Source organism: Cavia porcellus, unplaced genomic scaffold, assembly GCF_034190915.1.
Source record: "Cavia porcellus strain 051 isolate PalLab524CR breed Dunkin Hartley unplaced genomic scaffold, mCavPor4.1 scaffold_16, whole genome shotgun sequence".
Classification (NCBI taxonomy): Eukaryota; Metazoa; Chordata; class Mammalia; order Rodentia; family Caviidae; genus Cavia; species Cavia porcellus.
Genome location: NW_026947499.1, coordinates 56,259,901 through 56,275,611, shown reverse-complemented (window position 1 = coordinate 56,275,611; position 15,711 = coordinate 56,259,901). Strand labels below are relative to the sequence as shown.

Sequence of the window (15,711 nt, the reverse complement as noted above, 5' to 3'; positions counted from 1 at the left end):
CAAGACGTTTGAAGAGGCAGAAGGCTCTGTGACCTGAGTATGTCGAGGAGGGGACAATGAGAGTTGGTGTGAGTGGACAGGTGGGTGGGGCTGGCCATCAAGAGTCTCACAGTTGGGGCTGGGATTTAGCTCAGCGGCATAAGCGCCTGCCTTGCAAGCAGGCAATCGTGAATTCAATCCCCGGTACCGGTAAAAAGGAAAAAGACAAAAAATAAAAAATAACAAAGAGTCTCACAGTTAAGGTGAGCATTCAGGATTCACACCAAGAGTGATAGGAAGCTCCTGGGGGCACTTGAGAGGTGACTCCATGTGTTTCCGTCGGTTCTGTGGTGGATGGAGGTCAGTTCTTAATGGCAAGAGTAAACATAGATGAACTCATCCAAAAATCGTTCCAATAACCCAGATGAAACATGGCCAGGTTTGCCAGGAGGAAAATTCGCAGAGAGAAGGAGGTAGGCAGGCTGTTGGAAATTGAACACCAGATCTTCATTAGGGTCTTGTAAGGTAAGTGATAGGGAGAATCTGAGATGATTGTTGTACTTCTGTTGATCAGGACACCTAGAAGATTGGTGAGACCATGTGTGGATATGGAAAGATGAGCAAAGGGAGGTAGGTTTGGAGTGGAATCAAGAGCCTCATTTATGATCTAATGCATCTGAGATGTTTTTGGACATACAGAGCTATCAAGCAGGAAGTTGGATATAGGAGTCGGAGCTCCAACAAGAGGTCTAGGCTGGAAATACACATTTGTGAGTCACCAGTATATGGATGGTATTTAAAGCCATGAGACTAGATGAGATCACCTAGGGGGAGTGAATATACATAGAAAAGAGAGGACCCAAGTCTGAGCTGGCAAGAGGAGGACTGGAAAATTGGCAAGGGTGGCTCCTGGACTGGGATCAGGGACAGGGGCGTCCCGCTGAAAGAAAGAAAAAGGACCTAACGTTAGATTTGGCAAATGAAGAGATCACTGGTGGACTCAACCAAAGTGGTGTCAGTGGAGTGATGAAGACAAAACCGTATCAAAAGAGACTTGAATACATTAAAAGCCAGCTGGTTGGGGCTGGGAATTTAGCTCAGCGGCATAAGCACCTGCCTTACAAGCAGGCGGTCGTGAGTTCGATTCCCGGTACCCATAAAAGAAAAAAAAAAAAAAGCCAGCTAGTTGGGGTGTTGCACACCTGTTACCCCAGCCTTGGGAGGCTGAGGTAGGAGGATTGCTGTAAATTCAAGGCTGGCTTGAACTACATAGTGAGACCCTGTGTCAAATAAGTAATCACAAACACACACACACACACACACACACACACACACACACAATCAAATAGAACATTGGAGGCAGGATAGTGGAGACAGCAAGTGTGGATACCTGGTAGGAACTGCCTGCCCACATTAGAACAGTGTGCATCCAAGTTTTTTCTCCTGTGGCTCCTGAGAACAGAGCCATGTCTTGGTAATTTCTATCTGCGCCATAACAGAGTGCAGCCCAGCACGCAGCGGAAGCTCCAAACGTCTATTTGATGGGGGTTCGCATGGATAATCTTCTGCTTGAGTTGAGGGAACTTTGGTAGAGAGAGCGGCTGTATTCTTTGGAGGTAATTGAAGAGGCTAAGGCTCAACCCTCAGGTCTGTGGGCTCTGGACCTCTTCTCCCAGTTAACCCTGGCGAGAGCTGGCCGAAGAGCCGAGGTAGGAACTTTGGGCAGGCTGCTTCCTCTTCGAAGAGTTACGTATAAGAGAAAGTGGCCACGAGAACCAGACCCAAGGGAGCCTCCTCTGCCCCATCCATGTGACTTTTTCCCCTCAATTTGTCCTCTGGGGCTTTTTTCCAGTTGCAGAATTGAAGCTGATCACAGCCAAGTATCTCTCAGGATTTCTGTGCTGAGAACAGCAGAGCTAGTGCTTCAGGGTCCCCAGGGCAGCAGAGAGAGAGACCCAGGGGCGTGGGGGGGGGTCGTCACCGGACACACTCCTAGCTTTGGAGCCAGTCGTAGAACTCGTCCCTCAGAGACCGCGGACCAGGCACCCTGTAGTAAGACCAAGGAGACCCTGAAGTGTCCTTGGCTGGGTTGGGCTGGAACCCGTCTGTGATCGACAGGCCTATCTGCCAATCAGAGGGGAGCTGGCTCTTATCAGCTGCAATGGGGCTACTAGGGTGGAAATGGCTGTTGGGAAGCAACAGAGGCGAGGGGACCCCGCGGACACCACGGAGGGTCGAGACACAGTGAGGGGGGACTACGAGGCTCCGAGAAGGGCCAGGGGGCCTGCTTTGGAACGGGTCGGGGGAATTCCTCCAACTACTGCCCCCCGCACATTGCCACTCCCTTGGGATCCGTTTTCGCGCAGCGCAGACGCAACCTGTGCGGAGTGGCCGGAGCCGGGTGGAGGCACCGGCAGCGCCTTCCCCGGGCGAAGGGAGGTGAGGTAGTCAGGCCTGCGCACTGCTTCCCCCTAGTGGGGAGAGCCTGCCACTTCTGTAGTCCTCGTCGGCAGGATCATTGCCACCTGAGCGCTAGGACCTGGCTTGGGGATGGATGGGGAGTCCCCTGTACTCCTGAATTTGAGGACACAAAGCAAGGGAGATCCCCGAGGAGGCGCGCACACACCCTTGGGAGGTTGTTGCTCACATCTCTTTTCCCCTCTGTCTTGGTTCTGCCTTTATATGGTGGGGGCAGGAGAACCAACCTCGTGGGGCTACTGCAATAACTGAGTTGTTGCCTGCAAAGTACTTACCATCTTAAAAAGCACTCAGTAAGTGCTATCCGCGATTGATCTAAGGGACAAGTAAAAGTGTGTAACCCTGTTCGCCCACCGCATCCATAAATGTGCCTGCCATGCAAATATAGATTTTCACAGTCCCAGTTTTGTTTCACCAAGCTCGCCCAAGTCCCTTCTATTTATACATTCTCGGGCTACTATTGTATTTACTTATTTAGTTGTGGTGCTGGGCGTTTAACCCAAGACCCTGACCATGCTAGGCAAGCACTGTGCCACCTAGCTGCCCTAAACCTCACTGCCCCTCAGCTTTATAAAGGGGTAAAGGCAGGCTCTGTGGACCCAACCTCTCTGTGGCTTCAGGGGATGGAGCAGTAGGGTCCTAGCTCCTAGCTCGTTCTTCTGTCACCTTGGAGTGCACCACTGGAATGGCTCTTGGTGTGTGACATCACAGAGCAACACCCCATAATAGCGACAGTGGAGTCATGAAGCTGGGGCAAAGAGAAGCCATGTGGGTATGGCTGGCAGGACTCCACGTCGCAGAAACAGGTGGGAAGTTGACTTAGGAGCAGTGGGAAGAAAGGAGGCTGGGGTCAGGACACTGCCCCATCCACAGGAGCCCAGCCCTGGACCTTGTTTCCCCTCTGCCCTCCTCCACCTATCCTCTTCATCCCAGCCAGTTTGAGCCTCTCTTGGGAGTACCACTGACCTTCACCACTGATTTTCAAACACAATCAATGGGGCCTTTGGGTCAGCCTCTGCCTTTTGGGGTGGGGCTGCGGAGTCACAGACTTTGCTTTGGGTTCTAGTGCCCAGGCCAGTGCGCACCAAGGCTATGGTCCCAGGAACAGCATCTCTACGCTTCATAGAGAGACCTGACTTCTTTGATTACCCAGACTCAGATCAAGCCAGCCTCCTGGCTATAGCCCAGTTTATTGGAGAGAGACCCGTGCAGTTTGTCCACTCAGGTAGGAGCCAGCCCAAGGAAAAGTCCCCTTCTCCCAGAGCTGGAGAGCTGTCTTGACCCTTCCTTTCTGGCAGATCCTGGCCCTGGGCTCTTCCATCACATCCTGGTGGGCATCCTGGTGATAGCCTTCCTTTACATCCTCTTCCAGTTCTGCATCCACATGTGAGGCCCACCCCCACGCCCCAGCCCCTACCCTCTGCCCTCTCAGAAGTTGAGGGTCCCCAGCCTCAGGAAGTGGTGTGTGATTTTCTGTCTGATCTTCATACCCCTCAGGAGCTTCCAGAAAGGAGTCTAGAGAGCTGACAAGGGTCGTGGTGCAACCTGTGGGCCCGGATCTGCCCTTCTTTCCCACTGAGAAATAAAGTTTTTAACTTAGACTTTGTCTGTGTAGATTCCTCACTGACCAACATGAGGGGTCACCTTGCTCCCCACACTCCAGATCCCTGCCTCCTCCCTTTGCGGCCCCAAAGAATTGAAGATGGCCTTGATGGCTTTCACGCAGATCGTCTTTATTAGCAGTCTGTAAAGCACCTCCCAGGGTCTCCGGACCCCAGACTGGAGGAAGCCTTGAGAGGTCTGTAGCACCAGGGACATGCCAGGGCCCAAGGGCAAGGTGTGCAGCCTAAAGGGAAGGGCTGGGCGCCCTCACCTGCCCAGGGGATGCTCAGCACTGGGAAGGCCAGGGAGAGGGGTAGCAGCCACCTCCCCCCACAACAAATTAGTTTGAACTTGGGCAAATAAATAAAATAAATAAGATTCCCCACAGAAGAGCTGTGGGGGCAGCTGGGCTTGTGAGGCCCACAGGGAGAGTTGGGGTGTCCTCTCCCTCCCATATAGTAGGGAGCAGAGAGGGCTTGCAGCAGAGGGGCTGGGATGTCCTTAGCAGCAGGAATACCCCCATGTTCTTTGACTCCTGGTCCCCTGAGTTTCCTTTCTCTCCCCACAGGCTCTCCAGCCTCAACAGGTGGGAAGTACACATCCTTCCCCTTTCCTTGCTGATCCAGCACAAAGTGGGCTGCAGGGGGAAGGGGTCACCAGCACTGTCTGGAGAAGAGACATGTCTTCCAGTTGGTCATCTGGCCACATCCTTGGCTTTGAGGGTAGCTGTGCCCTCTTCCTTCTGAGTTCATCTGTCAGTCTTGGGGCCGTCAAGGCAAGGGGCCCCTGGCTCCCAGCCCCCACCCATCAGCCCCAGAGCTCTGTCCCCATGGGGGTGCGGGTGGGGAGCGTCCCTGGCTCCCCACTCAGTCCTGGGTCTGGTAGGGAGAGGGCGGCCGGGAGCCTCGGGGCCAGAAGAGGCGGCAGGCCCCACGGCAGATGAGGAAGAACCAGTAGAGCTGCGGGGCGAGGAGCAGCGCAGCGCCTAGGTTGATGTGGGCTGGGATGGCCAGGGGCACGGCGAGCAGGGGTAGGCCAGCATGTCGCCCGTAGGCCCAGTACAGGTAGGGAAAGAGCAGCACCCGGCAGCACAGGAAGCTGAGCAGCATCAGGGCCCCGTTCACCTTGTGCAGCAGTGTGTGCTGCTGCTTGTACTGCGGACAGAGCAAGGTGGCAGGGGGGGACAGAATAGGTAGCAGGTCCCCTCTGCCACCCCTCTGTAGGCCAAAGGCCTCAGAACTGTGGCTACCTGCTGCACCTACCCCTGGCCCCACCTCAGCCTAAGCCTCCTCCCATGCCCAGCCTTAAAGAACCGATGGAAGTCCGTCCCTGACAGGGGTCGCTCTGCCAGCGCCCTGTCCTTGGACACCCACTCACCTGAATGAGGATCTTGCCAAGGCAGACAAAGGGGGTGCTGACCTCTGCCATCAGCATGCAGCCTAGAAAAAAATCTCCTTTGCCCTGTCGCCACACCTACAAGCAGAAGAGGAAGGTGAAGAGTGTCCTCTGCTGTAGGTCCCTTCAGGAGGTGCTTAACCCTGAGAGTCTAGACGTAGATACAGTGGCAAAGGTGAGGGTGCTGCCTCTCTGTGTCACCCACAGTCCTGCAGGTGGGACCACAGGAGTGGAGACTGAGGGTCAGAGACACCCCACAGCTCCAGCTCCAAAATGCCTTAGCTGGGAATGCTGCAGGCAGGCCAGGCTGGCTCTAGACTCTTATGCACCTGGGGTCCCTAGCTCCTGCGGTGCTGGCCTGGCTGTTGGGGAAGACCAACTCCCAGGACTCACCACAGACAGCGGGAAGCACACCAGCACCATGACGGCATGATGGAGCACCATGAGGAACTCCTTGTGCAGGTAGCCGCGCACCACAGCCCAGGTGCTGCCCAGTGCTCTGGGGCCCTCGTCGTCTCCTCCATGCCCTTTGACCTGGTGCTTGTGCCAGTGGCAGAGGAACATGGCATAGATGTCATAGATGAAGTAGGGCACTGCAAACTGTGTGTAGGCGGAGGATAGCCAGTGTCTGTTGAGCAGAGAGAGAAGAATCAGAAAGACAGAAAGGGCCAGGTCCCAGGTGAACTGTTGCCAGGCCAGGAAGCACTGGACGCTCCATGTAAGTCAGACCTTGAGAGTGACCACAGCAGCTGGCAGCCTGAGGCGGAAGTGACTCTTGAGTTACAGACAATGGAATTCAAGGGTGCAGGGTGAGCACCTGGCCAAGGTCACACAGTCACACATTCAGTAAGCAGTCGGCCTGGGATTCAAGTCAGACAGACTTCGAAGCCCACCGTGCTTCTTTCTCTCTTCCTCATCCCCACCCTATGACAGAGTGGGAGAAGAAGGGGAAAGCAAGGACACCGACAGATCAAAAGGCTGCAATGGATGGAGGAAGGGCGCTCAGACAAGGCACAGAGAAGCTCAGGTCAGGACAAACCAGAGCAGAGCACGACGGGAAGGGGCCATGTAGCTGTACACCGAATGTTCACGCACTATATGCAGGCACCATTCTAATATCTAAATCTTTACACAGCACAAACTTATTTACGACTTACACAAACTCTAGAAGAGGTAGGTAAGGTGCTCGTCCTCATTGTACAGATGAGGAAATGGCACTGAGAGGGTGGGTGACCTGGGCACAGCCACAACCCTCCATCTGGGCCTTGCTGTCCCTAAGATATTCTAGATGCATCTGTGATGGGCCCTCCTGGTGAGGGACAGGTGCTGCCTTGCCGCTCTCTCTGCCTGGCAGTGGCCCAATCTTTTGTATTTTCACATACAGTTAAGCATTAAGGAGAAAGTGCTGAGTAAAAGGTGCCAAGCACGGAGAAAGTGCTTTGAGAGTAAACAAGACAGAGGATTGCGTGAATATGCAACATTGCGTTTTTCTCCTTGAGTCAGCACAGCGCACTACTTCGGAATCCTGTGTCCTGAGACAGGTCTGAGGAGCTGGGAGGGCGGGCCTGGGGGCAGGTCAGAAGACAGAGGCAGGAGGCAAACTACAAAGAAAGAGCTGAGGCCAACTGTGAGGAGCACAGGAGGCCAGTGAGGACAGGGCGGGGCTGGCAGGCAGCAGGAGGCAGGCCCCAGGCCGGCTGGGAAAGAAAATCTGAGCCCCGCGGTGCAGTGGTTCTGGGGCATGTGATGAGGGGACAGGAAGAGAGGGGGAGACGGCTGGCCAGAAATAAAGGGCAGGAATTCAGGGAGGGAACCCCACTGGCCCTTTACTGTAGGCAATGAATGACCCAAGAGTTGGCCTGGCAGGCATGGGACTGATGGGACCTGGACTGCGCAGTAGGATCAGGAGGGCCCAGTCGTAGGGCTGTCCTGTGGGGTGTTAAATCCCATCCCCAGGCACTCAGCAATTAGGTGCTCAGAAACAGGAGCAGCTGTTGCCCTTGGATTAACCCTGATCCTCCCCACCTACCTAAGGATTAAAGGGAGGGGAGAGAGGGACAAGAACAGACCTGGAGGGGGAGAAAATGCAAGAGCCAAAAACTGACCTCTGGATAAGGAGGTAGGCAGGACATCCCAGGAAACCAGGCTCAGTTTGGATCCACTGGCAGGGAGGGGAGAAGGTGGGAGGTAGAGTCTGAAGAGTTAAACGCTGCCCAGAACAAGCCAAGAGCTACTCTAGGCGCCTGCCACACTCAGGTCAGTTCCTCACTCTACTGAGAATAGGGGGTGCCTCTAGGTCAGGATCATCCAGACAAGTTCTCTGGAGCCCCAGTGACAATGACCAGAGAAGGGAGCAGAGCCAGAGCTAAGATCCAAGGGCACCTCCAAGGCGCTTACGCCAGACCCGGGTCAGCACCATGGACAGAGCTGTCTCCTCCGGCCAGAGCCTCCTGCCCCACCTCTCAGGGCCTGGGCCGGTTTGGCAAGCGCCAGGCTCTGCAGCGGCTGCCAGTGCCAGATTCTGCCCTCTTCACCCTCTCTCCCCTCCCCCACTCCCTGACCCTTCGTGGCCCGGCTTGGGTCATCTCTCTCCTCACCTCCCCCGGGGTCACAGGGCTGGGGCCAGACACATAGACGGTGGAAGGAATGAGGGAGGGGGTGCCTGGAGTTGGGCGCAGGCTGGAAATGGGGTCTGAGAGGTGTCGGAGGGGAAGGAGCACGGGGAGGAAATGACATTCAGAGCCCACTGCACTACAAGAGGCCCAGAAGCCAACCAGAAACTGCTTGGAAGACTCTCTTTGATCCCCATTTCTGCTCCCTTGGCTCTGACCTTTGAGGACAGGACAGGATAAATTTATCCTGGGGTGTTGAGTTGCAGTGATTTAAGTGAACTTGCCCAGACCCAAGTGAAGGACCTGGGGACCACTGACAGTTCTAGAGACCTGGAGCGTGCCAGGGATGCGTACAGGGCAGACTTCTGGGACTGGTGCAGAGGTGGCCACATAGCACTTACTGGTCATCAATGATGTGCTTGCAGGAGGTGGAGACGATGTAGCCAGCAGTGGAGGCCATGATGGCCTGGACAGAGGACACCAGCCTGGGGAGACAGAGGGAGGAATAGTGGAAGGGAGGAGATGCGCACTTTGGTCTCTCTTCTTCTCTGGCCTGGTCGCTGGGCTGTGGGGTCAATTCTTCCTCTGGGCCATCCCTGCCCAGCCTCCACCAAGGCCAGGCTTGCCTGGGATTTCCCCACCACCCCACCTCCGCGTCCTAGGCTTGCTCGGCTGCTATGCTTCAGAGTACTCTGTTCCTTGCAGCCTTCATCCTTCCCTCCATTGTGGACACTGAGTGGTCCCCTCTCAGGAGGACATCCGAGAGGTCATCCTGAGGTTTCAGTGCTGAGAATGTGTGGCTGAGGGTGAGCCTCTCCCTGGGGAGGGATGGAGGGCGCAAGACCAGGAGGGCAGGGAGCACTGTGCTGCCTCTGTACCAGGGGACCCAGCCACTATGCCTCCAGCACTCTGGCCCCTGCCCCGCAGTGACTCTGAACTCCCTGGCCACTTTCCCACGTTGCCACCAAGCTCCTATGCCAATGCTGGCCCCTATTCCAGGGTTGAATAGAGTCCCCCCACCCTGTACCCGCTGTGTCCCGTTCCCCAGCCACTAGTCCTGACTAACCATGGCCCTCTCCCCTGCCTGGTTCCCTGATATCTTTTTTATAGGGATGTTTTAGTCACATGCTGGTTGTGTTGGAGGGCGGGAGGAAGGACAGATAAGCAGACTGAACACTAGTAGACCAGATGGCTGGGTTTGGCTGAGGTCTCCCTGGAAGGAGAGTAAGGCCCGGGGGAGAGCCCACGACCCAATCCTGTGAGGCTCCCTGTACCCCGCGGCCAGGGAAGTACTGGGGCCCCTTCCTTCCCACACAGCCTGAGAGGGAGAGGGGCTGAGCGCAGGGAAGGGCGGCCGGTTACCTGGCTGAGACAATGACCGCGTCAGCCTCCTCCCAGCGCAGCTGGGGCAGCCGCTGGAGCGCGTTCTTGGAGAGGAGGAAGAGTCCGGGGAACACTACCCCCCCAGCCACCATTGGGGTCAGCATGGTGGCTCGGGACTCGGACGGGGACACCGCCGGGCCAAGGGGCTGCAGGGAGGCCAGACTGGAGGGAAGTAGCGGTGGAGAAGAGACACCGAGCCGGGAAGGAGAGAGAGAGGGAGGAAGGGGCACAAAGGGGACAGGGCGGGGATGGGACAGGCAGCCGGACAGGGCACAGAGAAGGGACTTGGAGAGGGGCTGGCTGGACAGAGCAGGGAGGCAGAAAGCGATGAGAGGGTGGAAAGCGAGGCGACCGGGAGGACTTGGTGAGAGGACCGGTAGCAGAGGGGACAGGAGGGGGGAGGGGAGGGAGAGCGCGGCAGGTGGGGGGGCTTACGTGGGGAGGCGGGGAGGGCCCGAGGAGGCGGGGTGCTGGGGGAAACGTGGTGGTGCCAGCCCTGGGGGAGGCCGCCAAAGGGCGCTGGGCAAGTGGTCAGCAGTCAGCACCCTTCTCCCGCCACCGCTGCCGCCGCTCGCTGCCCGGCACCGCCGTGGCACATGGCATTAGAGACTTGGTGCCCAGCCCCCTGCCCCCCCGTGGAGAGGGGGAGGGGGAGGGGAAGCCACCCGCTTGGGGAGGGCGGGAGGGGGTGATGATGGCACCGACCAGACACCACCGAGAAACCGGACCTGCAGCGGCGGCGTCTCCCATGCAGCTCTGAGCCACAGCGGTGGCTGCGACAGAGATGGGGGGAGCGGAGAAAGAGGAAGGGGGAGGCCCTTAAAGAGACAGCAGCTGCGGCGTAGGGGCCTGCTAGGAACCAGGGGCAGGAGAGAGATGGCTCTTTTCCTGGGCCAGCTGGGAGGGGTCCCTGACCCTCAGTCCTTCCCTTACCACCAGCACTGTGCACGCGCCTGGCAGTCCCTCCTGGTTGCTGCTCTCGGCACCAGTGTATGTTCCTCAGTGGTTTGAGAGAATCTCAACTTGGGGCTCCACCCCAGGGAAGAGGGCTCCCCAGGGAGAATGGGCAGAGTAAAGCATCTTTCCCAGGAAGCGCTGAAGGAATGGACAGAAGGGAAGAGACAGAGCCAGTACTCTGCAGACTCAGAGAGTCCCGCATCCCGGCACAGGGAGGGCAGCCTCGGGGTGCCCTGGCCCCTGCAGGGCGGCCCCAGGGTCCTGTGTGGCCTGTAACAATGCCAGGCTTCTGGCAGCACTGATGGAGGGTCCCCAGGGTTACAGCCTGGTGTCAGGATAGTGATAAAGGTCTGGAAAGGGCGAGGACACCTGAGGACCTTGAAGAAAACCTTCCCAGAGCCCAAGGGACCCCATCCCTTAGTCACTTGTCACGCGTTGTTCTCCCCTGTATCATGCCTCTGCCACTTCACAGAGCGGGAAAGGACTTTGGGGACTGGCTGGGCTCATCCCCTCATTCAGCCACAGGGAGAGAGCCCCAGTGACCTGGCCGCGGTCATGCTGTGGTCAGTGCCCCAGTCCAGGGTGGCGCTGCCCTGCTCTGTGCTGCAAACTGAACCAAGGGCATCCATGCCAGGCAACACCATCCCTGACCTATCTTCCCAGCCTTTTCTTCCTTCCTTCGTTTCCCTCCTATCTCTCTTTTCTTTCACAGTATCTCTGTGAGTGCCTAGGCTCAGCCTCCTGGGGTTGCAGGCCTGTACCACCATACCCAGATTTGTTTCTCCTTTACCCCAGCTTCGAGGGAAGCCTGCCTTTCTGTCCTGAACCCAGCTACCCCTATGGGGGCTTATTCTTCATGACATGGAACCTGCTCCTCAAACTGCTCTAGTCTTCAGGTTTGTCCTGAGATAAACCCCAACAACCAACTCTACAACCAGCCTTTCAGAATCCCCTCTCTTTCTCCTCCCCCAAGAGGCAAGGGGCTGAGATTTGCAGTTTTGTGCTGCCCTCTAGTGGTAGATTCAGGGAAAGACCCAAAAAACTCACTTTAGACAGGAGTTAAGAGACCACTGTAGACCTGGTTTCACTCAAGCAAAGGGGGCCCAACTTCCTGAGTTTTACTATTTTAAGGGCACAGTGAGAGGTGGTTTATATTGCTAATCCTCCCTCTGTAAGTGTGTGTGTGTGTGTGTGTGTGTGTGTGTGTGTGTGTATTTTGCTGGGGATTGAACCCAGGACCTCACTAGGTCTGCAATCTACCACTAGCTAGGCCTGCAATCTAACACTGAACTACCCTTACCCCCTGTTGATTCTTATTTAATCTTCCCAAGTGATAATATCCTTGTTTTACTGAAAAAAAAACTTTGGTTCAGAAACCTAAAAACAAAACAAAACAATAAAACTTCAAAAAATTGAGCCAGACCTGGTAACACACATCTGTAACCTCAGTTACTTGAGAGGCTGAGCCAAGGGGATCCCAAGTTTGAGGCCAGAGCTGGGGACATAGCTTATTGCATAGGCCCTGGCCTCAATTCTTAGGGAACTGAACTGTAAAAATGAAAAAATAAATAGAAAAAGATGATATGCCAAGATAACATGATTAGGAAAGTCAGTAAGGCTGGATTTCAAACTTTGAAGCCAACAATGAGAAAAATGCAATAGCTACTGAGCTGAGAGGAGGAAGCATAGGATTGGTGGGACAGATCTGGTCAAGGAACCCTGGTTTTGCCCTGGATGATGAAGACAAGAGGGGATAAAGACGGGTTTTCACTGTTTTGTGTGCTAGAAATTCACGGAGACACTCTAGTAAATTCTACTTTCTGTGTACTTCCTCGTCTACCTGTAGTTCATCAGAGCTGATGTTTCTGTTCAGCTTTGTCCAGTAGGCCATAAACACAGTCTGAGGGCCCAGCCAGCTCCCAGCCCAGGATTCCTTAATCAGTGTGGCCTCTCTCTCTCTCCTCTCAAACTGTGAATTGAATGTAGGGCCTTGCATGTGCTAGGCAAGCGCTCTGCCCCTACTCACCCAGCTAGTTGGTTTGGTTTTTTGGGACCGGAGATTGAATTCATGACCTCGTGCTCACCGGTCAGGTGCTTATACCACTGAGCTAAATCCCAAGTTCTAGTTTGTTTTTTCAATATATAGAAGCATTTCACAAAACCACATGCCATCCTTCCTCAGGGGCCTTGTGAACCTTCTCTGTATTATTTCAGTTTTAGTACATTTGCTGCCAAAATGGGCACTGTTTATAGCTTTTTGAAATGGGTTCTTTCTATGTAATCCCGGCTGTCCTTGAACTCATTATGTAGCCCAGCCTAGCCTTGAACTTGAGATCCCCCTGCCTCAGGTTCCCAAATACAAGGATTACAGGTGCTAACCACCACACCTGGTTGGCATAGGATTTCATGAAATTCTGAGTGATGGTTTAATGTTCAAAAGTTGGTAAGTTTCACATGAAAGTACAACTTCTTTTTAGAAAGAATCAGAAGTAGATCTGGGGATGTAGTTCAGTGGCATAGTACCTGCCTAGCATGTACAAGGTCCTAGGTTTGATGCCCACGGCTGCTAAAAAAAAAAAAAAAAAAAAAAAAAAAAAAAAAGGAGAGAGAGAGAGAAAGAGAATCCGAACAGACAACACAGAGCTTGCATTCTCTGGGAGGTCTTGTTGGAGCTGAGCAGTTGCTGCCCCATTAAACACCCGTGACTCCTATAGCTCATGACCCTACCCAAAGGGCCTGAACTCTTTGTGTTGTTTGCGGAAATGTGAAGCCCTTTCTTTAGAGCCATTAATTCCCATGACTCTCATAACATCTCCATGAAGAGAAGAAAGCAAGTGCTGTCATTAAGTCTACTTCCAAATGAGGAATCTGAAGCTCAGAGATTAAATCAAGACTCCATGGCTCTCCTTTTCTAGTACTAGAGATAAAGCCCAGGGGTGTTCTACCACTGAACTACATCCCAGTTCTTTCTTACTTTTTTATTTGAAGACAGAGTCTCATTAAACTGCCCAGCCTGGTCTCAAATTTTTAATCCTCCTGCCTCAGCCTCTTTAGTAGCTGTGATTACAGGTGTGCACTCCCATTTCTGCTAGGTATCTCCTGACTCAGCTCCAGCTCCATCCACCCAACACCTTCAGTCAGGTTCACTAACTCTTCCAGGAACTAGAAGTAATAGTTAATGATAACACCATCACGGGCAAGGGATATAGCTCAGTGGCACAGTGCCTGCCTGGCAGGTGTGAGGTCCTGAGTTCAATTCCTGGTTATATATATCTTTCAGATAACACCAATTCCATCAGCCCTCACCCTTGTCTTCTTACTTGGATGCCACCAAAACTGCCTCTTGTCTCTCCATCTGCAGACTGGCGTGGTTCTGCAGGCCCCAACGGAATACAGCAAAGCACACTGGGAAGAAGATGCAACCTAGTACAAATGGCAGGGTCATGCCTGCCTGGAGTAGAGAGAGTAAAAAAACAGCCATGAAAGCACCTCACGTCTGCATTCTCCAGGACCCCTTCCCCCTTCACCCTAAAGACTCAGGGCCTGATGAGGTCCACTTGTCTACATCCATTGCAAGCACCAGGCATTCCTCTAATCTCTTTTGCATTCTTATTGCCCTTGTATTGTTGTTTATTTTGATACAGGATCTCACTATGTAGTGAAGGCTGGTCTTGAACTCACTATGCAGCCCAGCCTCAGTCTACCAAGTGGTTGGATTACACCTGTGCACCACCACATCTGGCTACCTTATTGCACTTTTAATATCTGTCTTCTAGGGCAGTTGTACATCCTGGGTTTTATTTGACTTGTTCTGTTTTAAACCAAATTCTGACTTCCACTCATTTTCCTGTACTTCTAAAGTTGACCTGTACCTCCCCATCCAGCTTACATCTAACCAGCCCCCCTCACCCAGCCGTGCCTCCTCTGCACATGCGGACTCCCCAGGTGCCCCCACCTCCCAGCTGTGCAGACCTCTGAGCCTCACCTCTCAGGGATAGGCTGGGAGGGCAGTGCCCACAACTCAGAGAAGGAAAGAAGTAGGTGTTCAACTTGTCAAAAATATTAAAGCTTTAAAATAGCATGTTTTTCCCCCAAAAGGCAAAATTATTATGCCATAAAATTAAAAAAAAAAAAAGGAAAAGAAAACCTTGAAACCACATATATTTACATATATCGTATCACTGCCTGGAAAAACCTCCCAGTCACTCCAGGAGAGAGAGGGATAGGGAAGGCCCAGACAAGATGGAGGGAACCAGGCCCTGCCATCCTGTACCCCTTTAGTGGCTTTGAAAGGAACCTCAGGAATACAACAGGAAGGCGTCAAACTGCAAGGGCACGAGGCTGTTCCCACCGCTGAGGCAGTTGGAGAGACAAGCCTACCACTCACCTATTGGTTGTCTGGTTGGACTATGCCATCCTCTCATTGGCCAGCTTCTTGACACAAGTGCCCTATCATTTGTTACCGCTGGAGAAAGGGTGGGGCATTTTGACAACTATCAGAGAATTGGCCAGTTAGAATTTGTTGGCGACTTATGGTTGCATTTCAAGGGTGGAGCTGAAAGAAGGAAAAGAAGGTTACTAAGGAAAATACGAACAGCCTAACTAGTAATTGCTTTAAAAGGCAGTATAAAGCCCAGCGTGGTAGCATAATCTTATGATCCCAGCACTTCGAGGCCACCCTGAGCTACATAGTGAGTTCAAGGTCAGACTGAATGATATAAGAACCTGTCCCAACAAAACAAAAAACAAACAGCAACAACCAGGACAGGGATTTAGCTCAGGGTCACAACCACCTGCCTGGCAAGCAAGGGGTCATGAGTTCGATCTCCGTTACCAAAAAGAGAAAGAGAGAGAGAGAGAGACAGAGACAGAGAGTTAGAGAAAGACAGAGAGAGAGAAAAAACAAACGAAAAATCAGACGTGGTGGGGCACACTTGTAATTCAGCACTCAGAAGGCTGAGGTAGGACTATATTGCTCCGCGTTCAAAGACAGTCTGGGCTACTGGGCTACAAAGTGAATTCAAGTCTAGCCCTAACTGCTTTAACTGTCTCAAAATGACCAAAACAAAAACAAAAACAAAAAAAAAAGCGCAGTACAGGGTATTTGAGGTTGGCAATTTGCAGGTGGGAACATATGGACTTTCAAAATCTGATTCCTTGCAAAATCAAAGATACAGCTGGCCTGGTGTTCCACACGTGTAGTTCCCCACCCTACTCCATCCCCCTAAAAAAGGGAAAGGGCCAAGGATGTAGCCTAGTGATAGAGTATTTGCCTAGCATATTCGAGCCCCAAGTTTCAATCCCA

At 53.5% G+C, this 15,711-nt stretch overlaps 2 protein-coding genes and 1 non-coding gene across 4 annotated transcripts; 1 reads left to right on the top strand and 2 right to left on the bottom strand.

Annotated features, from left to right (window-relative positions):
- The first annotated feature begins 2,044 nt into the window (after nt 1-2,044).
- CUNH16orf92 (chromosome unknown C16orf92 homolog) lies at nt 2,045-4,056 on the top strand. Its single transcript, XM_063226806.1, has 4 exons — nt 2,045-3,263; nt 3,524-3,682; nt 3,756-3,843; nt 3,955-4,056. The coding sequence occupies exons 1-4, from the start codon at nt 3,200-3,202 to the stop codon at nt 3,974-3,976; spliced, it is 333 nt and encodes a 110-aa protein (XP_063082876.1). The 5' UTR covers nt 2,045-3,199; the 3' UTR covers nt 3,977-4,056.
- A 113-nt stretch (nt 4,057-4,169) lies between these two features.
- Tlcd3b (TLC domain containing 3B) lies at nt 4,170-14,538 on the bottom strand. 2 transcript variants are annotated; one of them, XM_063226789.1, is made up of 6 exons: nt 14,392-14,538; nt 13,727-13,857; nt 8,468-8,551; nt 5,848-6,082; nt 5,437-5,532; nt 4,170-5,213 (listed from the first exon to the last, which is right to left on the bottom strand). In XM_063226789.1, the coding sequence occupies exons 2-6, from the start codon at nt 13,849-13,851 to the stop codon at nt 4,926-4,928; spliced, it is 828 nt and encodes a 275-aa protein (XP_063082859.1). In that variant the 5' UTR covers nt 13,852-13,857; nt 14,392-14,538; the 3' UTR covers nt 4,170-4,925. The 2 variants fall into 2 exon arrangements, with proteins under 2 accessions (XP_063082859.1, XP_023416653.2); XM_023560885.2 differs by lacking the exons at nt 13,727-13,857; nt 14,392-14,538 and adding an exon at nt 9,429-10,248.
- On the bottom strand, nt 12,544-12,650 carry LOC111754073 (U6 spliceosomal RNA). The gene has a single exon (XR_002788800.1). It is a non-coding gene; the product is annotated as a U6 spliceosomal RNA (small nuclear RNA).
- Nucleotides 14,539-15,711: the final 1,173 nt, after the last annotated feature.